The sequence below is a fragment of the Phymastichus coffea genome, unplaced genomic scaffold, assembly GCF_024137745.1.
Source record: "Phymastichus coffea isolate CEN01 unplaced genomic scaffold, Cenicafe_Pcof_1.1 PCOF00052, whole genome shotgun sequence".
In the NCBI taxonomy this organism is placed as follows: Eukaryota; Metazoa; Arthropoda; class Insecta; order Hymenoptera; family Eulophidae; genus Phymastichus; species Phymastichus coffea.
The window spans coordinates 1,689,584-1,716,917 of record NW_026706863.1 but is presented as its reverse complement, the minus strand read 5'-3'; the positions used below and the strand labels follow the sequence as shown (position 1 = coordinate 1,716,917).

The following is a 27,334-nucleotide window of genomic DNA, read 5'->3' as shown; positions in this document are numbered from 1 at the left end:
CCGATCGGTCGATCTTCTCGAAAGGTTCAGTCGGCAAATGGGGCTCCTGTGGATTCCTGCTCTTAGTTACTGGACCCCTTCAGAACGCCAGCCCACCAGTATCCAATTACCGATGATTGCGCTCGAAAAAGAAGACTGATTCCTGGCAATTAGCTATGTTTATCCGGTGCGCACTTGCATCAAGAAAAAGCACGAGGAGCAGAAGGGAAGGAGAGTCGGTGAAGAGCTACTTGGCCGGTGCAAGCAAGAGCAGTCGGGGCTTTTGTCATGACCGCGGGCGCGTCGCTCCACGTGTCTTTTGTTTTGCGTGCAGCCAGGCGTGGGTGCAAAGTCCCGAGGCCCGCGTGCTTTTGTCTCGGCGGTTGTTCGCTGCCGGCCACTTGACGGACGGATGGGCTCCTCTCTTTCCTCATCCCCTTTCGCCGGATTATTCTTACTCTCCTTCGTTTTTTTTTCTCTTTCCTCGAGTGACGGACTTCCATTACGATGATGAGTCGCGTGCAGTTCTATCCCTCGTTCTCCGAAATTCAGAAAAGCTCAACGGTAATTGGCAGATAATGGTATCATTCTCCGCAAGTTTCATGAAGAAATAAAGCGAGAATGCCTCTGCAGCAAATTGAATTTCCGCTCGACCGTGGCGTCTCAATCGTCGACTGCAACTAAGAGAATTCTAACAGTCGATCTTCAAGGGGGAAAAAAATTCTTAACGCATTCTTAACAGAGACACGACTAAAGCGGCAAGCCTATCATTACACTTCTATTTCCCGCTGGCCAGTTCAGCACCTCTTTCTCCCGTCGGGCAACGACACAGAAATACACTGGAGGGTAAAAAAAGCAGCCGCACTTACTCGGCTAAGTAGCGCGCGAGCAAAACGCAAAATTTCCTCCTCCTCGCGCACAATAACTGTCGAGCTATCCTTTTTGCAGCAGAGCAGCAGAGAGCAGAGAGCGGAGGTCTTATTATACAGGTGTTTTCCGTGAGCGAGCCGAGTCTAGACCGTCGAGTCGAGAGCCGGGGCAACGCGTTTTTCCCATGTTCGAGGGAGTTTTGATCTTGCGAGTCGTCGACGGATAATTGCCGTGTCGACTCGAGGATGCTTTTGCAGCTGCCTCTTCGTTTTTGATGCAAGTGCGAAGCATGTAATGAGCCTCGCGACCCATTGCTTGCTACTGCTATTGAAAGAGTAACGCAGGAACTGATGTACATACTATTATGCTTCGCAGCCCGTATACATATTTCCAGCTCTCGTTTGCAAATCGTATCATTGAAAGCTTCAGTTGGTCTAGCGAATACTTTTTTAATGTTTCAAATATCAATTGTAGATCATTGGATGGTTACTCAATCATAATATTCATTCCTGATGGTGTAAAGTATGGAAAATCCCGACATATGTTTTGACTAATGACTTTTTTTCTATTTCTGGAAGGTTTTGCTATTCCTTGTAAAAACAACGAGCTTCACAAACGAGTATAGTTTGCTCAATAATTCACAAAGCACGCGAGTCGACAGTTCGCAACACGCGCAATCAACGAAACGATAAATCATCGAATATTACCCCGAGCTCACGACTCGCAAACTCGTCATTTTTCTCAACGCATACCGTTCCGACTTATCGCCATTCGATCAACGCGAGAAAACAAAACAATTTACACGGGCTTTCGGACGAAGCCGCAATCACCACGACAATCTCGATTGTCTATGTGGCATTTGACGTTCGACACGCAATCGCTCTGCTTTTTTTATATGCAATGACACGAAGCCTCATTCCAAATTGAACGTTGTATATTTTACGAACAGAAAGAGGAGTATGCGATGGATTAGATGTTTATTCTGAGATCTAACACGGCAGACGTTTTCAATTAAAGCGGTGAAGTGGCTGCCAATCGCAATTATCAATGCCCGATATCCCGAATGCATTCTCACTTGACTGCAAATGTTTCGCGAGGGAGAAAGATCCCGTCCGGCGAACGTTTACAATTTTACTTATAATGAAAACATTCGTGCGGTAAAAAAATGTCGAGAAGAAAAAATATTCACGACGGCCCTTCGTGCATACTCCTGAGAGCGCCTGGCGTCACGCGCACTCCGTATATAACACCACGCGGCGGCCGAAAAGGGTGGCTGCAGCTCGCGGCGCAACGGCCTCGGCATGCCAATATATCGTCCGCGGAGCATGAACTCCCCGCCGGAGAGGAGTTCCGTGTGTGTTGTAGCCCAGCCAACTCGGATATTGATACTCGTGCTCTCGCAGGTAAATACCGGGGATGCGCGCTGCATGCGACTTCGGGCACTTTTTAAGAACTGCGCCTTTATAGATTCCATTTTGCAGCATCGAGACGAGAGTGCAAATGCGTAATCTCGCGGGATCGCGCGGACAATTCGCGCGCGAAATCAGTCGTTGCGCGACTGCAATATGTTTTTTCTGTCGGCCGAAACGTCATTGACTTTCTCGCCGTCCGCCTCGCCGCCAGTCTGATTTGCTTTCGTAGAAACATCACGTACGCGCGCGCTGCGCTCGACTTTTGGAAATTTATCGCCCGCACGGGAAAAACAAAGGCAATCGTGAGCCCGAAAACGCTTTTTGATCGACCGCCGGATATTCCTAATCGAATCCGTAGAGGCGGCCCCCGCGCAAAATAGACACAATTAGGCGACTGCGCCAGCTCGCGAACACGCCGGCCAATCAGAGCGTTTATTCATACTCCGCGCGCTGCCGTCGTGAAATTACGGTCACGTAGCGCCTCTTCGCTGCACGCAAACGCGACTCCCTGCGAGGCGACTGTTTTCCTTTATTCGGCTTTTTCACATGTCTACCGATAGTACACTTTTCCAGTTGGAGCATAATAGCAATTTTTTTTTTCCGAGGCCAAAAGGCATCGAGCGATAAGAATTCATAGGATTGGAAGCTGCATATTTATCGATATGCCGAGATAATCCCCATCGACGTAGCTCCCGCACGTTTGAAGTGATAATTCAGCCGGTAATTCGATCTAAACTTAGCCGATAAAGATGAAGCATCAAAAATGCAAAGGCCGTGAGATTCTCGAAGTCTCCCTCCGATGACACGTGCACTTAAGCGACGACTTCCTGCCCAAGTGCGCAGTGCGCGGGTAGATATGCCCCCTGCTGACTCCCCCACATCTGTAATTTCCAAGATCCCCCCCTTCTTGTTTTTCAAATGTCCGCAAGACTGCTGAGCCGACAGATAACGAAAAGTTCATTAGTCATGATGCGAGTTTCGAGCCAGTTGGAATCGATGTTTCGTCATGCATACTAACCATATCGGCCGTGGATCGGCGTCGTGTTTCAACACGCCGCGGCGAATCTGCGGGCATCCGCTAATTTGGCATTCGAAGCGATCCTGCCAGCCGACGCGGATGGAAAAGCTCGTCGACGCAGTGGCTCACGAAGCGCGCGTCTTGGGGTAGGCACTCGTCTTCTTATCACCTGTGCCGCCAAAATTTCACCTGGGCGAGACGTGCCTGAGTAATCAAGTGAGCAAGGGGGGAAGAGCCAATGCCAAATGCAATTAGGCCGAACGTCCGAGGCAGATGCCCAGCGGCGCGGCCGGCCAGGCTTTGTCGGGGCAATAAATGCCTCCGTAACCCTCTGCCGATTAAACCGTTTGTAACTCACTCGCTTTATTGCCCCCAAACCTCTGCGCCAATAAATGCGCGCGTGTGCTTTGCCCGATCGCCCTGCTGCTTTTTCAATGAACTTTAATTACTTTTGCGAGGTGCTCCAGGGCTTCGCTGCACTGTCAATGCCATTTTTTTGTCGTTGCATCGATAAGGTATTATTGATGCTTTCTTCAATACGCAAATAACCACCGTTCCGCAACCTAACCAACTCGAGCTTCGTTTTTTTTTTGTAATAAAGACGTTTCACCGTAAGTTTGCCTACGCTTCAAGCTGCATTACTATAATTCGGAAAATCACTTTCAAATTAGTTTCAGTTCATTATTCCTCAGAGCGCAACAAAAAACAGCCAACTTTCACGTGGCGTAAAACTAGTTTTTATTTCGCAGCGAAAACTGAATCCCGAGGTATACCTCGGCGAACAATCAACGCCATGACTCGTGCGCTGCCCGTGATTTTCACGCCCTCGCGCTCCTTAAACCGTTTGCGACCTTTCCACGTAGCTGGCGGCCGATATCCGTCCGAGAAGCCGCCGAATCCACAGATTTCCCTATTTTTTGAACGTGATCGCGGCAATAGCTCGTGAGAAATAGGTATCAGTGGAAGCCACTCCCGACTTTCAGAACGAGCGTTCGAGTTGACCGCCAATTAACGCCTGCTGCGGTTATTTCTTCCCAGAATTTTTTAACGATCATTTCTTCGATAGAAATGTCTAGAATTATCGCGCTCACCAACGTCGTTGCACATTTTCCCAGTTAACCTCATTGCGGCGCCCAATCAATTCGCTTTGAGAAACCAGTTCTTTCGGCTATTTTCATTCGAATAGAATTACTTTATTCGGTTGATCGTTCGATTTACAATTCAATAAAGCTCAAAAATCCCGCGGCCCGTCATTCTGCCGTCCATCCGCGAGTTCATCCGCGCACTCGTACGTCCGCGCGCATAGGCAGCCGGAAAGCAAATGCTGTCGCCGCATGCCAGGCTTGCAAAACGTGAGCCCGTTCGAGATCGTAAAAATAAGTACAGATTGTCGGACGACTCTCTCGAACAACTCGCTCAACCCCGCGGCTGCTTTGGAGACAACAACGAGCAAGCGGCAACGAGCGGCGTTACGTGTTTTTGCGCGCGCGCGGCTTTGTTCCCACGGAATACTCACCGATACTGTCTGTCCGCCCGTTGCAGCAGCGCAGCGGGCAGGTCATTTCCATTTTGGAAAACTGCAACTTCGAGGGAGCGCAGTCACATGTGCGGTTCTACGGCGCGGCCTTGTCTTCCAATTAACGCCATTGTTCGGGGCACACGCGTGTGTACGCACGCCCCCCCCCCCCAGGCTTGTGTGTCGCCACTGATGTTGTAGTTGTATACTCAAAGGGGAGAAACGCTCGAGTTTCGTGCCCGAGCCCCAAGCTCTGGCTCTGCTCTTGACGAATTGCTGAATAGCCATCCCTACGATTTCCTTGTTTTCTTTTTCTTGTTTTGCTCGGGATCAGAACTGACATATTATACTAGGATTATGCGCATAATAATAGCGCGGGTGATATCAACGATGTAATTTGGAATATATTACGGAAAGACACTTGGCATCTTCGATACATTTCTTTCCGTCGTCGCATTACTGGGACAAGCTGCAAATACGACTTTGAATCGGTCTTTCAGCACCCAAACGCACTCTGAATCATCGAAATTTCCCATCCAAATCAGCGTAGCTCGGCGAGTCACTGTTGATCCAAGCAATTGCAAAAGTGCCCGCAGAATAACAATTACCCGCCGTTCTGTCGCCGTTGGGTCTTTTTTTGCTCCAATTTTATTTTCGTTTAGCCGACCCTCGTTTTGCTTCGCCATGGCGCAACGCGCGCGCTTTCGCTCAAGTACACCGCAAAACTCGACATTTGGCCGAATGATTATTGCTTTTCTACCAGCCGAGTATCTTTTGTTTTCACGAGTGTTTTCTACGCTGGCGCATTGCTCATTTTACGTTGCACTTTGCAAGCAACTTATATGCAGCGGTTGATAGCTTCACATCTTAGATGTTTGCAGCAGGCCAGACTTCCGCAGACCGCGACAAAACGCATAAACGTCTATTTATAAAGTGGGATGCAAAGGCTCTAACGAAGCGGCTGACACGTTCGTCGTCGACGTCTCAATCATTGAGTTTTCAGCCGGTCGCTCGGCCTTTGAATGCCGCGACTTTTGATTCTCCTCTTTACGGCTACTTGGCGTTAAGAGCCCGCCAAATTTTAGAATTTATGGTTGGCGGGATTTATCAAAGCTCTGCATTCTTTCAGTTACAAGCTTTCACTTTCGCGTTGAAACATACATGTGAAAGTTGTAGGCACGCTTATTTTCAGCGTTCATTCATATACACGACGTTTTAAAATTTTTAATTCATGTGACTCATCTTTAGCATATGTGAGATTCGAAAAACGACCGTTAATACGAACTGATCAATAGCCACAATGACTTTTCCAAAGTAAATAAGAGATGTGCCAAGGCAATACGTGTGTTTTATGTTGTAGACTGCAGCTTTCCATCGACCTACAGCGGGAGGTGGTTTCAGATGGGCAAAGAGGGACCCATCATCGCCAACTCGACGCACTTGCTCGACAGGAGATGTATAGCTAGGAAAGGCAACGACACCTTCCTCACTTACGATGAAAAGTAAGTTTGAAAAAACGTTCCTCGCTGCCATCGCCGCGAACTTTGCATTTTTTATTCACAACTTTTCTTCCCCTTTTAACTTCAGTCGACTGGCGCACACGCACACACGCATATATCCACTCCTTATTTGACTTTGTCAAGTAAATTAAACTCTAAATCGCTATCCTACGGGAAATAACGTGAATTCTCTTTTTTTCCAATTTTAGCACGGAAAAGTGCTATCGGTGTATGATATTCACCGAGAGACACGAGAACGTCATCCAGTACCGAGAATGTGAGTCAATTTAATTTATTGCTATCTATATAAATCACGCGATAAAGAGCCATTGATAATAAGCCCATATAGCAATTTCAACAATTAAATCGCAATTGTTTGAAGCAGTATGCGATCCTGATCAATCGCTGCCATTACTACTGAAAAAAACCGCTAGTTAACATCGGAACGCTCATTATTTTTATCGAATACTCTTTTGAACTGTGTAAATTATTTAGCTTTAAGCCACGAGTCTCGGGGAGAGGGAGCGAAAACCCATAAAATATTGCACATGATCCGCCAGGAAAATCCCGTAAAAATCCGCCATTAGGCAGGCATAAGTAGGAGAAACTCATAAAAAAGGGGGAACAGGACGGACGGCAAAGAGAGCGATGATAATTCAGCGCGCATCAGCGTCGTTAAAAACTCATAAATCCTCGGCGGCGGCCATGTGTCCCTGCGTGGTATTATGCCGCTGCAGCGCGAGTGGAAAGCGAATAAAACTTGCGGCCGATACACTGCGACGCAATATGAAATCGGACGTCCGGCTGTAACGGCGCCTGCATCGCGACGATATACGTACAAACTTGGGCCGCACTGCCAGGTGCTTTTCCCCGCCGCCGCCTCTTGTCGCGAGATTCTTGAACAAGTAGAACGCGATATCGAAACCTAACGTCAGCCGACACATCGTCGAACGTGAACGAGTAGAAACCGCTCTGTTATATCGATGTCAGAAATCTTGGCGGGGAAGCTGCTATCGCGATGCGACACGCAGGTGACGCCAGGTGTCCTAATGGATTATCAATATAGAGGCAAGTCCAACCACGTAAAAGCTACAACGGCTAGTCGTAATTAGGTAATTATGGTCGTAGAGGCACCCTCAATCATATTAATGCCCCTTGATTAATCACCCGGTCATTATGGGTTTTTTTTTCGTCACAACACAACGTAACACGGCCGCAGAGCCATTACAGGAGACAACAGCGCGATCGCTGCTCCCTAAGATTGATGTACGTACGCCCACGTAGAGCCGATAAAGTCCACGACGCAACACTCGAAATTGTTCGACGATAGAAAAAAGTTGATCCGCGAGAAGAGAAAAAAAGTGGGGTGGGTTCACCCTCGTGCCATATGCCGAGAAGTGACTGCAGTTCGGTTCGTTGTTTTTCGTAATTGTTTTTCAAGAGTGTGGCGTGGCAACCGATTCGATAAAAAAAGAAGAGAGAGAGAGAGAGAGAGAGAGTGAACAAAAAAATCGCAGCCTCCTGACACACATGAAATCGCACAAGGGGTGTCGGCCTCGCTTACGTCACGGCCGTGAGTCTGAGCATTGTCCGCTGACGTACCCCTCAGCTTCGCGCGATTGTCTTCGATTCGAGTGGCGGATTTGATTCGCTTGTGCGCCCAGCAGCGTGATTTTGATGTGACAGCCGGAATTAGGGGATGAGAGGCGTACGCTCGAAACATTTTTTTGAAACTCAAACGTATGATTCACCTAAATTTCGTTTTTTTACAAAGCATTTCATCTTTTTATTCGTGCCACTTTATCTTTACCACGTGCATCGTCGTGTACAATATCTAGTAATGATACAATCTATTTCCTGAAATCTAATCACACTTCTTTTTCGTGACGCTCCTTAAGTTGCCGATAAACCTTGGCGAAGTCTTTGAATTATTCGAAACTGTTCCGATGTCAGTTCATAGTTGTTATTAACGAGTAATTGATCTTTTACACCAAAATGTCGATAACTGCCTTTGCTTATATACTTTTTTTAAGTTCGTGAGTTATCCACTATTCCAGTGAACGATATGTCAGTAGAGAATCTCAAAATTACAATTTATCAAGTTCTGTTAACTTAATTTATTAGAACTTGAAAACGGTATTCCTGAGTTCTTAACTTTCTAATCCCTGATTCATACTTTTCGTGGATAACAGATTTAGCTTTGTTTCCCGGTAAAAAATCTGGTATGTAATCTTGTGATCCCAGACATAACGTCATAAAAGTTCTCGCAATAATAGCATTCAACCTTAAACCAAACCAAAAAATAATGGCATCCAATAATACTTGAAAATTGTAAAGTGAAAAAATCTTTCAATTGTAGTTTTGAATGTTATGGTTGTTTAAAATTTGTTTAAGCACTTATTGAAATGAATCATTTTGTCACATACAATTTACTTCGATGAGAACTCTAATAATTAGAGTTTCATTAATTATATGCCAGCGATAAATTTATCGTTGATTACAAGACGGAAGAATGAAGTTTTTCCGATCTCTTAAATAGCCATTTCATATGAACTATTTCATGTTCTTGACTGTTGAACTCATATACAATATAAATAAAATCAGTTTAACGGATAGTAACTAAGCCATTCCGAACTACTTTCCGGATGTTGCTTCCTTTCTAGCAACTGAATCCTATATCTATCCCATCAGTTCCAGCAACTATCTCACGATAACTACCCGATCAGAAGCGAGCTCGTATCAATTTTTTCCCCACTGTGCGTGAGAATAAAAGAACTTATAGAGTCTTCTTAACGCTCTACGGGAGGCCAATGCAGAGAGTCGAGAGGGATGCAGATTAGCTTTTTATTCGCGGACGAGTGTATTGCACGAGCGGGGAGCAAAAAAAAAAGGTGCGCGCGCGGCTTATATGAATGCGACGAGAGAGAGGCTGCTGATTGGCTTGGCGTGCGGACGAAACATGAAAGGGATATTGTTTGCCGTTGCAATGGCAATTTCGAAATTTAGCGAGCGTGTAAAGCGTCAGATTATTGACCGAGTTCTACTTCCTATTTACATAGAGTGGATTGCGATCGTATTGATTCTCAAACTTATACCTGCAGCACAATGCGCGCCATTTCAATGTTCTTTTTTTTTTACGACTCATCCATCGATCAGACTGCCGTGAAAAGAGCGCATTCGCTTCCATCGGCATCGTGTAATCTAGTTGTGAGCCCCGCGCGTACAACAAAGCAAAAAAAAATTCATTCCCCGCAGCAGTGTGCCTTGAGGATACACCCTTTTACGCCGGTAAAGCCCATTTTAAACGTCGCGGCAGGAAAAAAATAGCAAATCGCAAGAGGATCGGCCGGAGGTTAATAATAGACGATTTATCTTGCGGAGATTAATAACGTCGATCACTTCCGAGAAAGCGGGAGCCCCGATGCCCGGCAACGCCGCCGATTTCAATTACTCCCTAGTTTCAACAACTCTATTCGTCGTTTTTTACTTTTCCCCGGCAGCTAGATGCACTCCGGTCGCGGATAAGAAGGCGTCGATATAAATCTCCGCGCGCGAGAGTGCGCATCGCGTGTGTCTCCGAATGCAGCCTGCGAGGCGGCCGTAAATCAAAAGCCCATAGGCGCGAACTGTATATTTTCTTCTTGGCGCGCTCCGACCTTTTGCCCCTTGACAGAGGCTGCATATCAGCCAGCCGAGATCGATATGCCAATGTTTGCTGCGGTTTATTGAAATTTTCCCGCCGAATATTTATTAGTATTTCGGCTTGTTCGCTTTTTCTCGCGACATTGAATTTGCGGTGCAGCGTTTGTGAAGCAGTCAACTGGATACTTGATTTTCGATGTTATCTCAATAACGGGAAATCCTATTTTTTCGTCATCGTAGAATTTTTAACCTAGTCTATGTTTATTTTGGAAATTCGCTCATTATGCCGTGGAATCGTTGTGAGCATCTTTTTACAAAGCATTTCCTATTCAATATCGCTGGAGATTTTGTAAAAAATTGATGAATAAATGCGAGTTACTTTTGAAAATAGAAATCGGAGATGACGATACGTGTTGATATATTTATTTACTAAGAATAAAAATATACCACCGCTATAGCAATCGCATACAATCGTAATTTTGCTAGATATTTGTGTCGTTTACTCAGACATGCCAAAATAATCAAGTTGTCGAGCCCGTCGTGAAGAGAACAATCGAAGATCATATCGTCTGTCGAAGCCCCAAGAGTTGATAAATAGTTCGATTTCGCTATTTCAAGAATTTCGAAATATCCGTCTCTACAATTATACCTTTATTGACGAACAAGGTTTCTTTTTATAAAAAGTACGCATCGAAGCGGGCATCGTCGGTTTTTTTTTCTATCGAGAAAACAGTCTCCACAGTTTAAGCCTGGAAGTAGCTTCGCGCGAGGCAATCGGCAATCAAAGAATGCTAGCAATGTCGCAAGTGTAGAAAAAAGAGAAGAATAGACGTTTACATCAACTGCTTCTCAAGCGAGGAGCCTGGTTCCCTATTAAATGCGCATCCACTCGCAGTTCTTTGTCGTGCCCGCCCGTGCCGTAACTCGCTCGAGCAAAAAAATACATAACGAAGAGCAGTTCCTTAGCAGTCGTCGTCGTCGTCGTCGTCGTCGTCGTCGTCGTCGTCGTCGCGAAATAATGGCGCGTCGCATTGTCACTTTAAAAGGGATCGAGTCCGCGGCGGCCAATAAAGACAATGCGCCGAACGCATTGTTCGGATGCGTCGAGTCGTCGTCGTCGTCGCGCGCAGAGGCTTAATCAAGAGAAACCCCCACTGCCGAACCCGCAGTCCGACCGAGTTTTTGCCGGCCATTGTCACTATGGAGCAGCTACTCCTCTCCTCTCATCCCTCGCGTCGATTGTTTTGCAAAAAATGCCAAGCCCCGTTTTTTGTTCTGCTCAAAAAGAAAACAGAATCTTCCTTCGTCTGCTTTGATTGTTCCCTTGCTCAAAACATTCTTTAGTTTTTGCACGGTCATTTTCATTCGGTCGCGACTCACGAACAAAAATACCGTCCTCTTCTCTTACTTTGCCGCAATATTTACTTAACGATAATTGTACGATCATTACCATGATCATCATAGGTTTTGCTCAAAAATAAATACTTATTTCTTATCTCGACTTTTAATTGGTACTCTAAACTTCTTTTAAGGAATATTTTACATAATTATATGATAATGTCAACTCGAGATTTAATCGAAAAATATATTTTTTACATCTAAAATTTCTTTGCTTCTAACGCTCGTTCAGAGAACGACAAACATTTCATTGCTTGCGACAAATAAGAGATGCTCATCTGCAAAACAGACTCGCGTGGGTAAAGTTCAGTCGGACCCTTACACCGTTCATCTCTTAGTCAAGAGGGAAGCTTTCATAGAGCAGCGCGGTAGACAGCGAGATTATGCCCGAAATGCATAAATTATCAAAGGACCGTGGAGGTGGTGTCCCCGGGGAGCGGGCTTTTCTGGCAGCCGTAAATACTGCGGGGAGGGAGGAGTAAATACGTCCCCTTTACCTTTTACCGGGGCGCCGATGTGCGCTTGCGAAAAACTCGTTGGCAGATTGAATTTTCGCGGTCGAGCTCTCGCGAACGAGGCATTCACTCGAAGCTCGGCAGTCGTTACGCGCGTTTGCTTTTCTCTTTTTCCGCGGCAGCGTCCTACTGTTTGTCGTACGAGGTGGACCTGGACACGGCCTGCGGCGAGCTCGCCTCGGACGACAGCCTCTACTCGATGTTCCGCATCGACGCCAAGCCCATCAGCTGCCCGTTCAGCGGCATGCCGTTCAGCTTCAGCTACAACCGCGGCCACGGCGACTGCGAGGCCCTGGAGAACCAGGCCGAGAGCTGCACCGACGACAGCAAGCTGCTGCTCAAGTACCAGGCCTGCGCCGACATCAAGGGCGCCGAGAGCAGCAGTGAGTCTCCGAAAGAAGGCGCGAGTGCCCAGTGCCATTCGACTCTAACTGGATTACGCGTGCTGTCTGTTCACAGCCGAGGAGCTGCAGTGCCTGGCCACGTGGAAGGACGGCCGCATCATGTACCTGCTGGGCACTCTCAAAGTGCCCGGACGACCGCAGGTCTACGAGGACACCTACAGGTGCGTTGCGCATCTTCGGACTCGACTCTGTCTTTATCTTAATTGCTCGCGTTTGTCTTCACCGGCAAGGTATTTGTCTTGGGCGTCGCGGCGGTTTTCGGGATACTAATTGGGATACTGCCAAATGGCCTCTTTCACATTCTTAAATAGATAGAAGTCAATATTGTAGTGTCAAGCTTTTCACAACTGCTCTTGTCTTTGTCAAATAAAAATAACTGTATACTCTGTTCTTAAAAAAATATGCAATGCAAACCAGTTAGATATAATGCAAAACTTTTTTTTTTAATCACTTCACTGTTTCATGATTATTTATTTTATTGATTTTCTAATTATTTAACTTTTTCATCTATAACTATTTCTACATTCTGTTAGAATTGACTCTAATGAAATTAGAAAATACAAGAGGGTACGACGAGTCAGGGTTGTCGATGCAAATTGAATTACGAGAAAATCTTCGGTGTCCCAAGAAACGTCTAATTTGCTGCGCTCAACGAGTACAAGTGTCATTCAAAGTTTAAATGTTGGTCTTTGAACTGCGGGTCGCGGTGATCTTTTCTTCTCGAGTGAGCTACTGTTCTCATCAGCGAATCTGCTAGCAGCCATTAATCCTGCCTTGCTCGGTTCGAATTAGCTTCATCACTCGGTTTTTTCAATCACATGTTGGTAAAAAGCAACGCCCGCATACTTGCTAATAGAAAGTACCAGCACTCGTCAAAATCTGCCAGTCCATGAAATTCAAGTGCTCCGTTTGATTGTTATTTTTGCTTATAAGTATATCGAAAGAAAAAAAATCTATGCAGAGGTATATAAGCATCAAATGTTCATCTTCTTCGTAAATAGTTACACTACACTTTTTGGCTTCTATTAGATCTCAGAAAATATACATTGTGAATGCTTGATGCCTACCCACGCATAATATATTATTCTTTTGTGTCCTGATGCAACGCTGAAATCTTGTAACTGTATTGAAAAGAAGCGTATGAAAAGACGAGTCACGGTCTAACAATGTTGATAATTTCACGCGTTGCACAAAGCCCCGTTCAAACAAGGGAGTTTCTCTCGACGGTGGCGGCGAGTACTAAGAAAGTTCAGCAGAAGCGAAAGCCTTGATTCATCTAGGAAGAGGCCACGTGACAACTTACCCACGACTCGCGGTTTCAAGTTTGGGACGACGCTCTCAAAGTGCCCTATAACTACTCGCTCTTTCAACGTAGACATAAAAGAGCGCGCGGCTAAGGGCGACACTGATCCGCACCAACTGAGAACGTTGCCTCCGACGACGAATCAATCGATTTATTTCTTTTATTCTGTTTGCAGGTGCTTCCTGTACGAAAAGATTCACCACAGCAACAAGACTGAGTATCTGATATCGCAGTCGGGCGATCAAAGTTGCAACGGCCTCACTGCAGTCACCGAAGGGGCAAGGACTTTCCATTTTATCAAAGGTTTGCATTTCCGGATTTCATCTGTCATTACATCCGCACGACCCTATGTCTGTCTTCTGTTTTTTTCGCAGTGGACAAAGAGCACACCAAGTGCAAGTATCCCTCGTGGGTGACGCAGCACCACGACTGGCACCTGCTCGACGGATCGCGCAGTTACCACTTCACCACTGGCAACTCTACCCTGAAGGTCACCTACCGCGACGAGTATGATCGAGAAGAGAAGGTGATTTGCCACAATCTTGAAAAAGTGCAAAGCGATCATCGAGGCACTACTGTCAAACTCGTTGCTCACGTCACTAGTGGATGGTAAGTTCTATTTCAATTTAAAAAAAAGCCTTTGTTGCGGGTAATCGCACTGAAAGCTCGCTCTTGATTGCAGTGATACTGGCTACGTGTGCATGATCTTTCGCAAGCGGGACGGACACGTCATCGAGATCCAGCAATCGAGTGAGTAAAATTTTATTCAATTTTCTACGCGAACGTTCGTTATTATTCGATTATTCGATTGAACGTTCTAACTTCAATGGAAATTTCACCCATTTTTCCAGGTCAAAAGATGATTATGCCGCACGAAGCTTGCTCGCTCGATGACCCGTCGAAGCAACGATTCGACACGTTAATTAGTAAGCCATCATTCATTTTACAATTCAATCTTTGTAGATTTAAGTAACAAAAATAATTTACTAATTACTGATTTTATTTCATCTAAATAGCATCGAATTTACATAAGCGCTCTTGTCCACAACCCGGTCGTTATACAGTTCTTGATCTCGTCTCAACACCTCAATTAAAACTTTCTCGACACCATCGAAGTCTGGTGATAAAACGGTCGTATGCCGAAGACAGTAACGAGGCTGGAATGCCAAATGACGATTGTCAAAATGCCGACGTTCAGATTGGCTGCACATCTTCTGGACAAAACGAAATGATCATTCAAGAATCATGCAAGAGGACGGATATGGGTGAGATTCACAGTATTTCTAATTCTTCATCGCATCTAATGTAATCGCGCACGTCTATTGTCTTATTAAATTTCGAAAGTCACTTAATTTTACCAATATTTTTTTGAAGCAATCTGAAAATTGCACGAACAATAGCTATTTTCGATGAAATTGTTGAATTTACGTGAAAGAAATAGAACCTTTTCTGAAAAAGCAACAAGCCGGTACAATAAACCCACTCTTTTTTAAAATTAAGTTTCAGCTTACTCGTGTCATGGCAGCTGGGAGGAAAACGGCACATGGTATACCATCGTGTCGCGGAACAAAACTGATCTGGAGAAGGAGACGCTGTGCGTCTCGATGCGAGTGAGCGAAAGCACGAAGGAATTACCTGGTAGAGTCGGCAGAGTGGAACAACAGGAACTTTGGCTCTCGAGGCCACAGACTGTCTGTCAACGAAGCGTTTCCGCCGATCAGTGGACTTACAAGCTCGCTAATCAAGGTGCATATGCAATAAGAAAAAAAATCTTGACAGCTTACTCGTCACTCTCGAAGACAATTCACAGAGAAATTGGCTCATTAAAATAATAAATTCATTACTCGTAACGTTGAAACGATTAACCGATCCTATAACAATGCCACCAAAAGACAAAGTACAGTCACCGCAAAATAGGCCACACAGTGACAGGATGTAAATAACGCAAGGGCAATTGTTTCACAGGTGTGTGCGAGGACCTTATGAGGGCGGCTTCCAGCTCGGCAGCATCGTCCAGCCTGATGAGGGTTTCGGTTGGTCTGTCAGTCGGTTTGACGCTGCTGTGCGGTATCCTGTCGAGATGATATGTGGCTGGACAACGTCAGCCAACGTTACGCGCTTAATGCGCCCACCATCGATCCATACTCGTTCTTTCTTTTTCTCTGTGTACCCATGAGTGCGCGACCGCCAACTCTATGTATATAATATGTGTTTATAGTCAACTGCGTGTACGTTGGGGGGGAGGGGGGGGGGGGTGAAGGTGGAGAGTGAAAAACAAAAGTTTCGGAGACTGCTGTCTGTCTTATAACATGAGAATGTGGGCGATATGGGTGGTAATGTGGATGTCTGTTTTGGGAAAGCTGGAGAGAACTTTGTTGTTTTCTTGTTTGCGGTTCATTTGAAAAACTTTTACTTTACTTTGCTGCACCGGGATAGAACTAGAAAAAAGTGCGCCGATATGGAGATTTCAATTTTACAGTCATATATGTATATTTGTTTTACCATTATCGATTGCTACATCGTTTTATTTTATATCAGTCTATTTTTTGGTTTTGAATAAATAAAAATTGTATGAAACATGGAAAGCTCTGTAGTAATACGATGCGCACGTTTTTTTCTAGCAATATCTTGTGCATTTCCAGAAAGTATTAAGATAATACAGTGCTGGTCAGCCACTTTTACCCCCCCACGGGCAAAATCAGTCTAACTTCAAAGTTTTATATCTCTGGTAGAAATTAACGTACAGAGACGCGCGTGGGTGCGTTTGAAAGGTCTTTTGGAGAGCTTTCAAATGATATGACTCACGGTTGCCATCGATTGTTTTTTTAAATTTTGCAACAATTATGCAAAATTGAAAATTCTGAAATTTTTTTATTATTTTTGACAATTAGCCAATTTTGGAAAAAAAATCGTACGAGAATTTGAAGTACACCATTTTTTAGCTATTACCAAGCCCTATCTGAATCACTCATCAAAAATTTATTTTCGTCAAATATGACGCGCGCACGGGCATTTTTTCCTGGAAGTGACAGTTTTTTTCAACATTTTTTATCTCCGTCAAATTGTAACAACCGAAAAAAATTTATAGGAGAAAAAATGTTTATTTTTTCACGTAGAATACTGCAATAATTTTTTTTTTCGGTTTTTCGAAAAATTTTTTTTTTTCGGTTTAAATTATTTTTCAAGGTCGAAAAAAAAAAGACTTTTTTTTTGATGTAATTTACGATACTTGTTATGTAGTATTATTGAATGGGTGGAAAAAATTTTTTTTTGTGGTTTCTCGTCTTTTTAGCGTACCGACTGTGAGAAAAAAAAATTAAAAAAAACCGTAAAAAAAAATTTTTCGAAACCCCGAAAAAAAAATTATTGCACTATTCTACGTGAAAAAACAAACATTTTTTCTCCTATAAAATTTTTTTCGATTGTTACAATAATTACAATTGACGGAGATAAAAAATGTTGAAAAAAACTGTCACTTCCTGGAAAAAATGCCCGTGCGCGCGTCATATTTGACGAAAATAAATTTTTGATGAGTGATTCAGATAGGGCTTGGTAATAGCTAAAAAATGGTGTACTTCAAATTTTCGTACGATTTTTTTTCCAAAATTGGCTAATTGTCAAAAATAATAAAAAAATTTCAGAATTTTCAATTTTGCATAATTGTTGCAAAATTTAAAAAAACAATCGATGGCAACCGTGAGTCATATCATTTGAAAGCTCTCCAAAAGACCTTTCAAACGCACCCACGCGCGTCTCTGTACGTTAATTTCTACCAGAGATATAAAACTTTGAAGTTAGACTGATTTTGCCCGTGGGGGGGTAAAAGTGGCTGACCGGCACTGTATGTACTGGTTCTAATTGATTTCGTTTTTTTTTTTTTTGCATTAAAGAAGCATGACGTAGCACTAAGCGTTGTCTAAGGAGATATTTCAACAACGAAAGTGAATTCTTATTACATAGAAAACGAAACAATAATTCTGAAGAAATTAAACATACTAGTTTTATAACTGGAACAATTGCATTAGATCTGGTTTTAAAAGACATTTCTACGAAGGACGATCTCTAATGTGATTCAAAGAATGTGGAGTTCTGTGCCTTTGTCTGATTGAAAAATCGGTTATTTATCTAGCAATTGGTAAATGAAATATATATAAAATTCAACGTACAATTTTAGTTAGAGAAAAACTTTATTGCTTGATAAATAACTGAAATTAAAATATAACAATGACAGCAGCCTCCTGACATGACCAATCGAAAAGTGAATAATGCAAAAAAACATCTCCAGCTTGTTTCGCATCAGTCAAGATTATTATGAAATTTATGTAGTATAACACCATGTAAATATCATCTTGACTTGTATGCAAGCAAAGCGATATTTATTTTAAACATTGATCACTGAAAGAGGTACTAGAAAAGATTTAATGTCTAGTTTATTTCATTGATATTTGACCTGAAAATTGAGCTGATATTTATATTTTGTGACTGGATGCACATTAATGTATATATATCTAATTTTAATATTAAAAGTGTAAATAAGAAGATTTGAGAAAATAATACAAACGGAAATAACTCAGGCGAATTGATACAAGATCTTATTTAAAAACTCTAACAACACTCTTATAAAAAATTTATGATCATAAGATTTATTCTTATCTAGTTTTATTTCTAACTGAGATTTTCAATTTTTTTATAAACTAAAGCTTTTTCACATGGGATTTGTAATTATTGAAATGAAAATACTAATGAATGAATTTAACTGTCTCAATATTCAGAAAACATGCATAAAATGTAGTTTTTTTTATTTATTAACACATTGAGAATGTTTAGTTTAATAATATATCAACATTTATGACTGAGAGTGTTGATAAACAATCGTCGTTTTCAATACACATATAATAAAATCATGTGATAAAATTATTTCATCGAGCATTTATAGATTTAGACATAAAATGAAAATGAACCAACAATTTACAACACAAGTTACAACTAATTTTTCTCGAAATGGAGGTTGTTAACAATCTACATTCTGTAAATATAGATTTTGCTTGTATATACAATTACTGCTCAGCAGATTTTTTATTCATTGTAAATTTGTTATCAATACCCTATATGGTAGAATGTATAGGTCAATTGAATAATTTAGTTTTCACAAGTGATTGCTTTTTCAATCAATTGTTTGCAGCTAAAATTTATAAATATACAGCAGAGGTGTCGGAGGCAACGAAGTTGTTCATAAGTGTACATAGAGATTAGGTGTCTATTGAAAATAAGATAAACGAAGTATATACAAGGTCTATAATTGAACAAAAGCGTCTAACGCTTCCTCCGTATCGGAGATAATTAACTTTTACTCGAATGTCCTATTGCTCTTTTTTGTTGGTGTTCAACCAATTACTGAGAATGAATGCAAACATGAAACTGAAAGATGTAGCTTCTTGCAAAAAACGAATTGTGACATTTTGATAATGTAAGAATTTTGGGTATTTGCGTAAAACCAAAAATTTGAAAAAGTTTTTGTGAAAATTTGATAATATAAAGTAAACAATGTGGTGATTATTTCTCTTCAATCGATATAAAAAAAATTCTATACAAGAAAATGATGAATATATATTCTATATGTGTATATATTTTTCGTTTATCACTGTGATAAATACATAATTATAACGATGAAAGAATAAAAGTGAAGTTGAAACGGTTGAGTGTTGTTTTGTCTTGCCTCAATACTGTGAAACAAATATTCATCGAGTAACAAAATTCAATTTCAAGGCTATAACAACTTGGGAATTGAGTGAATAGATGTGTAAATAACTGGAATGTTTAATGAAAAAAGTATGATTGTATGGGTCTTTTGCTTATCTATCTGAAATACTCTGGACCTAATTAAACCAGTAGTTATGCATCTTTGTATTGCAAATGGAACGAAGCGAGACGATATTTGAAGTTAATGTCTAGAAACGATTTTTATACGCAGTAAACATTGTAATGAAAGTATAAACTTTTCTACTAGAAAGTTGTAACATATTAATCGATTTTTGATGAATTTTCTCTCACAAAAAAATCGTTGAAAGTCTGTTTTTAGATATTGACTTATAACATATGTGCTCGACTATTAAAAAAAAAAACAACGCGATAAAAATGTAAGATACGGTTTTAATGCTGACTGTCGTGGTATGAGAGCTCGCATCATGTGTAATGTTTATTATTATATTTTGAATACGAAATATACATAAAAAAGAAATTTTATGGTCTCTTTTCTATCAACATCCTATTTGGTATTTCTTAAACTTTAATAAGTTAACTTTTTTTCAGTTCTATATTTAAGATTTTTTTTTCTTCATTGATTTTTTTGTAACCATTTACTCACTTAATTAGGAAATAATCTGAGTAATAAAATCTTGAAAAGACGATCATTTGTATGTATTCAGTGTAGATTTAGAATTCAGATGTGTGTGTATAATATACATATATATCGACATTCTAGGAAGACAGCAAAGAAGGCTCATTTTATCATAGTCACATACTGTATAAAAATAATTAATTTGATGATTTTACCACATAGTATTTCTTAATATATCCTAATATAATGATCACAAATTTTTATATTTTTATAACCATTATTCAAATTGTATTATGAATGAAATCTATTACTACCACCCCCCCCCCCCCCCCCCCCCGGCAGCCTCTACACCTTTAGGAAAAGGTAAACTTCTGCAGGTGAGTAGGCATTATAACCATACAATTTATTTTATTATACTGAAACTTGTTCTTCGATCTTCATTAGTTTTGCATGCTATATTGGTTTCTTAGAAAAATTTTATTCCAGCCTTTTTTGTTGAATATAATGCTGTAATCATAATGAAAAATCCGAAAATATTGAATTTTTAAAAAGTTCTTGAGTTCGGGTTATATGAAAATTTCTTATATCAAGAAATATGTTCAAAAAGTTAGGTTATAAGTTTTCTATGCGCTCGCAAAAATCTAAGAGATTGTACAAAATTGGGTTATATGGGTAATGGGGTTTAGTTATATAGAAATTTCTTATATCTAGAAGTTAATGTTACGAAAAATACTAGTTGTTCAAAAGGATCAATTGAATATGTTAGAAATCCGAAAATATAGAATTTTCAAAAAATTAGGTTATATTGGTTATTGGGTTATATGGGTTATATAGAAATTTCTTATATCAAGAAATTGACACTACGAAAAATACTAGTTGTTCAAATCGAAAGGTTATTCATCTTTGTAACAGGTAGTCGCAATGGATAAGTATTTTAGACGTTAAAACAGTTGTACATATATTTGTCACTTTCACACGGTAAAATGAATGCGGCTCCACAACTATTATGATTGCAAACTTCCGCAGGCATTGCCACTCGAATTCGACTTTTTTAAGAATCTGATCCTTCGAAAAATCGACACATTGAGCTCTTTCGAAATCGTATTTTGCGTTTATAAACTATAAATATCTATAATATATCTATAAATATCTATAACTGGCAGTAAGTACTGTCAATTAAAAATTCGACCTATTTCCTCTAAAATTCCATCAGTTCCTGGTTTTGAATGTATCAACATGACTGCAAAGTTTTATAAACATATTTTGTACCCACTGAAGGCAGCCAGTCTGGAAGTGAAAGGACGGAACCGGTCAGAAAACAAATAAAAACAAAAAGCATTTTATAAGATTTTCATTTATGTATATTTTGTATTCAAAATATAATGGTAAACATTATACATGATGTGAGCTTTGATACAACGTCGATAAGGAATAAAATCATTGTTGACGTTGGATACTATGTACTTTTTCAATTTTTAATTGTCAATAACTGAGCAACTATGTTGTTAGTTAATATACAGGAAACAGATTTCAACCATTGTTTATACGAAAATTTTTTCGACGATTGATACACCTATAATTACCTTCTTATTATAAATATTATATTTTTAGTACAAACTTTACTTGGTATCAAAATCTGCGTTTTATTTAGTTATTAACTCAAAGTATCATGTCACTTCATTTCACCAAAAATACAGTCACGTATAATTCTTTGTAGTGGGTATGATTTGCAAAAATTAGTCAATGCTCACGCAATGGTATTTTCGTATTTTTTTTCGTTTTCATTATTCATACCACATATACAGATTTTTTATAGTTGTTAAAGTTTTGACATTGAGTTGTTTATACTTTGAGAATAATTTACGTGCAATATAGTGCCAAGAGAACAAACACTCAACTGACTTAACGTAATGTTATTCATTATAATGTCTTCATCACAGTGATAAAAAAAAAAATATATATATATATATATATATATATATATATATATATACACACGTTTATCATTTTCTTGTACAGAATAATTTTTTTTCGCGATAATCAATTGGAAATAGCTATCACTCAGTTTATTTTATACATTTCTTAACTTTTTACAATGACTTTTGTAAGATTTTTGTATTTTGCAATTATCAAGCTCTCAACTATACTAACACTCCACAACTCATTATCTAAAAATAATTACATCCTTCATTTGCATCTCCACTTAAACTACTGTCCTTTATTGAAAACGCAGTATGAATGTGGTCCGCAATCGCAAATGCAGAAAATCCACTGATTTAGATATCGACAAAACGTCTCATTCAATTTTTAGACCTTGTCGATTATCTTATATTCGATACTTGTCGATTTTTTATATACATTTATAATTAATTCGTTGCTACCGACACCTAGTATGTATTAATACTCTTTTAGCTACAAGATTGACGGAAAGCAATAAATGTTATAAAAATTAAAGCATTAAATTGATCTGCAAATTAAAAATGTGTTAAAAAAACTTCACATATCAACATTAACAACATTCGTTATATACAAACTAAAAAAATTGTTTGGAATTGACGTGTGTGCACGTGCATGTGAGCGCGTGTGTGTGCGCGCTTAATCTATTTATCATCTTATTCCGTGATTGATTTAATAAATGGACTTATTTTTTTTACATATTGTCTAATAGTTTATAGAAATCAATAATTTAATATTAAATAAATATTATTAGAATTTGTATTAATAGCTAATTTCAATCCTATATTTGATATCCGTATTAAACAATTTTGAAGACTTTACATTTGTATTTGTTAGAAGGTTTTCGTAATTTTCTACAATGACAATTTGTCAAAGATTTTTTCAGTTTATAAACATATCATACATAAATAATAAGAAATAAAACAAAGAATGAAATACTCAGATGATTCTCTTCTGATAATAAGGATGAAAGAACTTCGAAGAAAAACATCCAAAATCATTAAACGTTATTACCTGTAATATCAATTTCCTCACAATTTTATACCTACATAATTTTTCAATCATCATGTACATGCATGTATACATTTAGTTACAGAATACACTATCAAATATTATAGTGTGAAATAAGTCACCGATCCGTAACTGGTGCTACTTTTAGTCGATGTTTAAACTGAAAGTTTTATAGCTCATTCACACCCTAATATTATTTACAAGCGGTTATATTACATACTTTTCATGATATTTCAAACTAGGCTTTTCAGTAAGTTCAAACATTATTCAGTATTCTCTCGTCAGCAACTTGGTCGTATTTAGATTTGCCTTCATTTCTATGATCAATGTCATTGCATAATATTGAATATAATTACGAATTTGACTATGCAATGAGAAATTTGAATATTCTGATTTTTTCTCTTCAGAAAGGCAAAATGAATTAAACAATTTGATTACGAAGCATTATAATGCCTATAATAATTATCGTAATTTGTATTCATTCACAAATACAATTCAATCAATTGTTTTATAAATTTTACAAAAAAAAATAATGTGAATCCAGTCGGTAAATTGAAGATAGATTTTTTAAATGTTTGTTATTCTGACATGCCTATTTGCACGTTTAATGTAGGTACCATTTTTTGACCTTCGTTCCACCAACATTTCGCATCCGATTGTATACAAAGTAATATACACGTATATATAATGATATTTATACACAGAATCGACGGTCGCACGCAGGCAAAGTGCGGAAGAACGAGTAGGTCGATAGCGCATTAAGCGCGTAACGCTGGCTGTTGTTGTCCAGTCACATATCATCTTGATAGGATACCGCACAGCAGCGTCACAACAACTGACATCTCCACCGAGACCCTCATCAGACTAGACGATGCTGCCGAGCTGGAGGCCTCTTTCATCAGATCTTCGCATACACCTGTGAACACAATGCCGGTGGGTTATTTACGTACGATCGTGTTGCGTCATTTCGCAAGCTTTTTTATTGACCCTCTGAAAAGTTGTATCTTTTAAAATTATACTTTACAATTAAATTTTCTTACGCACCTTGATTGGCGAGCTTGTAAGTCCATTGATCGGCGGAGACGCTTCGTTGACAGACAGTCTGTGGCCTCGAGAGCCAGAGTTCCTGTTGCTCCACTCTGCCAACTCTACCCGGTAATTCCTTCGTGCTTTCGCTCACTCGCATCGAGACGCACAGCGTCTCTTTCTCCAGACCAGTCTTGTTCCGCGACACGATGGTGTACCATGTGCCGTTTTCCTCCCAGCTCCCATGACACGAGTAGGCTAAAACTTTATACGAAATTAATTACAGTACTGCTAGAAAGCTTTTGACGCACGTTGTTTGTCATTTTCATCTTACCCGTGTCAGTCCTCTTGCACGACTCTTGAATAATCATTTCGTTAGGTCCGGAAGATGTACAGCCGATTTGAACGTCAGTGTTTTGACAGTCGTCGTTCGGTGATCCAGCCTCGTTAGTCTCTCCGTTCCATGCCCGTCTTTTAACGAGACTTCGATGGTGTCGAGAAAGTTTTAGTTGAGGCGTCGAGAGAAGATCAATAACAGTATAATGGCCTGGTTGTGGACAAGAGCGCTTGTGTAAATTCGACGCTGTAAACAAACACAACCATTTGTTAACAATTATTCGAGTATCAGGTTGACTGATGAAAACGAAAAAATGAAAACGAAATAATAAAAACCTACTGATTAAAGTAGAAAATGGCTGCTTTGATGGATCATCGAGCGTGCAAGCTTCATATGGCATAATCATCTTTTGATCTAAAAAAAAGAGTCGCGTATTCGTTTCATACGTGATTCATGTCACTCGAGAGGTTTGCTCGAAAATTGAACAGTTGTCTACTCACTGGACTGCTGAATCTCGATGACGTGTCCATCTCGCTTGCGAAAGATCATGCAAATGTAGCCAGTGTCACTGTCATTCGGAATAAGTGTTTAGGAATAATTGGATCGACGTTTCAAGTCTGCTTTGTTTCAAGCTTACCATCCACTAGTAACATGAGCCACGAGTTTGACGGCAGTACCTCGATGATCGCTTTGCACTTTTTCAAGATTATGGCAAATAACTTTCTCTTCTCGATCGTACTCGTCGCGGTAGGTGACCTTCAGGGTAGAGTTGCCAGTGGTGAAGTGGTAACTGCGCGATCCGTCGAGCAGATGCCAGTCGTGGTGCTGCGTCACCCACGAGGGATACTTGCACTTGGTGTGCTCTTTGTCCACTGCGAAAAAAAACAGAAGACAGACTTAGGGTCGTGCGGATGTAATGACAGATGAAATCCGGAAATGCAAACCTTTGATGAAATGGAAAGTCCTTGCCCCTTCGGTGACTGCAGTGAGGCCGTTGCAGCTTTGATCGCCCGACTGCGATATCAGATACTCAGTCTTGTTGCTGTTGACGTGGTGGATCTTTTCGTACAGGAAGCACCTTCAAACAAAAAGAAAGAAAAGAATCCTGTTACGGGTCTGATTGATTTACTTGTTAATGGCCGAGGCAACGTGCTGAATTGGCGTGGATCAATGTCGCCCTTAGACGCGCTTTCTTTCTTTTTTTTTTATTTCTCGTTTGAAAGCGACTTGCAGTGCAATTAGAGCGTCGTGCGAAACTCGAAACCGCGAGTCGTGGGTAAGTTGGCGCGCGGCCTCTTCCACGATGAATCAACGCTTTCGCTTCTGCTGAACTTTCTTAGGACTCGCCGCCACCGACGAGCGAAACTCCCTTGTTTGAACGGGGCTTTGTGCAACGCGTGAAATTATCAACATTGTTAGACCGTGAATCCTTCCTTTGTAAATTTTTTTTTAGTAATAAAAAGCGATGTGGTCTCCAAACACTCTCTGTTTCATTTTTTTTTCGTATTAATTTTAGTTCATTAATTTTTCACGACATCTCGGCAGTTTTAGACAAATTCAATTTGCAAGCTCATAAATTTAACATTCCGATTAATTGATTCACTGCTGATGTAGATCGAAAGTTAATCGATAAATTACTCAGCAATGCGAAGTAATAAAAATGAATATCTTAGTCACTGGAAGTCGATAAGTAGAGAACGAAATGTTCGCTCGCGACTGTTGATTCTGATTAGTTGGCAGCGTTTGATCAGCGCTGGTCTTTTCTATTATAGCAATTGTGCGGGCGCAGACGCCGATGGAATTGAGAGACAGAGTGATCATGCTAATCCGAATCGAGTGCAAGGCTTAATAGCAGTTTCTCTGATGTGAACTGTGGCTCACTTGAAGAGAAAAGACCCGCAGCAAGACCAATACTTGAACTTTGAATAATTCTAACTGACACTTCCCTTGGTAGAAGGGTGAATTAATTGGGTAGAGCTTTCCGCAGCTAATTTCGTCTAGTCTCTCTTTAATGTTTGACCATTAGATTACTTCGAACTTGATTTTCCTATTGAGCAGTTAAAATTTAAATATAGGCATGCGATCTCAAAACTTCTTGCATTATCCTTACAATTTTTTAAAAATAATAATACATCATACAGATAAATGTCTTTCGTGAAATACTTCTTTCTTTCCTCGATTAATCGAAGAAAGCGAAAGTGGCCGTTTCCCAACGCCCCAATGAATGTTCCGAAAACCGCCGCGACGCCCAAGACAAATACCTTGCCGGCGAAGACAAACGCGAGCAATTAAGATAAAGACAGAGTCGAGTCCGAAGATGCGCAACGCACCTGTAGGTGTCCTCGTAGACCTGCGGTCGTCCGGGCACTTTGAGAGTGCCCAGCAGGTACATGATGCGGCCGTCCTTCCACGTGGCCAGGCACTGCAGCTCCTCGGCTGTGAACAGACAGCACGCGTAATCCAGTTAGAGTCGAATGGCACTGGGCACTCGCGCCTTCTTTCGGAGACTCACTGCTGCTCTCGGCGCCCTTGATGTCGGCGCAGGCCTGGTACTTGAGCAGCAGCTTGCTGTCGTCGGTGCAGCTCTCGGCCTGGTTCTCCAGGGCCTCGCAGTCGCCGTGGCCGCGGTTGTAGCTGAAGCTGAACGGCATGCCGCTGAACGGGCAGCTGATGGGCTTGGCGTCGATGCGGAACATCGAGTAGAGGCTGTCGTCCGAGGCGAGCTCGCCGCAGGCCGTGTCCAGGTCCACCTCGTACGACAAACAGTAGGACGCTGCCGCGGAAAAAGAGAAAAGCAAACGCGCGTAACGACTGCCGAGCTTCGAGTGAATGCCTCGTTCGCGAGAGCTCGACCGCGAACATTCAATCTGCCAACGAGTTTTTCGCAAGCGCACATCGGCGCCCCGGTAAAAGGTAAAAGGGACGTATGTAATCCTCCCTCCCCGCAGTATTTACGGCTGCCAGAAAAGCTCGCTCCCCGGGGACACCACCTCCACGGTCCTTTGATAATTTATGCATTTTGGGCATAATCTGACTCGACCGTGCTGCTTTATGAAGCTTCCCTCTTGACTAAGTGATGAACGGTGTAAGGGTCCGACTGAACTTCACACG

General features: G+C 41.0%; 2 protein-coding genes across 4 annotated transcripts in view; one reads left to right on the top strand and one right to left on the bottom strand.

Moving 5' to 3' along the window:
* LOC131665520 (uncharacterized) overlaps positions 1-16,269 on the top strand; it is a 106,753-nt gene extending 90,484 nt beyond the window's left edge. For all 3 annotated transcript variants that reach the window (XM_058937441.1, XM_058937439.1, XM_058937440.1), the window contains 11 exons: positions 6,156-6,297; positions 6,504-6,571; positions 11,972-12,232; positions 12,309-12,414; positions 13,732-13,859; positions 13,931-14,165; positions 14,239-14,306; positions 14,408-14,482; positions 14,573-14,821; positions 15,057-15,302; positions 15,522-16,269. In XM_058937441.1, the coding sequence (XP_058793424.1) occupies positions 6,197-6,297; positions 6,504-6,571; positions 11,972-12,232; positions 12,309-12,414; positions 13,732-13,859; positions 13,931-14,165; positions 14,239-14,306; positions 14,408-14,482; positions 14,573-14,821; positions 15,057-15,302; positions 15,522-15,640 (1,656 nt within the window). In that variant the 5' untranslated portion in view covers positions 6,156-6,196 and the 3' untranslated portion in view covers positions 15,641-16,269. The remainder of the gene's footprint in view (positions 1-6,155; positions 6,298-6,503; positions 6,572-11,971; positions 12,233-12,308; positions 12,415-13,731; positions 13,860-13,930; positions 14,166-14,238; positions 14,307-14,407; positions 14,483-14,572; positions 14,822-15,056; positions 15,303-15,521) is intronic.
* Positions 16,270-21,901: 5,632 nt separating this feature from the next.
* The window catches only part of LOC131665514 (uncharacterized), a 98,661-nt gene continuing 93,228 nt past the window's right edge, over positions 21,902-27,334 (bottom strand). The window contains exons 5-13 of the mRNA XM_058937430.1: positions 26,736-26,996; positions 26,554-26,659; positions 25,168-25,301; positions 24,861-25,095; positions 24,724-24,791; positions 24,563-24,637; positions 24,221-24,469; positions 23,905-24,150; positions 21,902-23,776 (exon numbers count right to left, since the gene is read on the bottom strand). Coding sequence (XP_058793413.1) covers positions 23,658-23,776; positions 23,905-24,150; positions 24,221-24,469; positions 24,563-24,637; positions 24,724-24,791; positions 24,861-25,095; positions 25,168-25,301; positions 26,554-26,659; positions 26,736-26,996 — 1,493 coding nt within the window. The 3' untranslated portion in view covers positions 21,902-23,657. The remainder of the gene's footprint in view (positions 23,777-23,904; positions 24,151-24,220; positions 24,470-24,562; positions 24,638-24,723; positions 24,792-24,860; positions 25,096-25,167; positions 25,302-26,553; positions 26,660-26,735; positions 26,997-27,334) is intronic.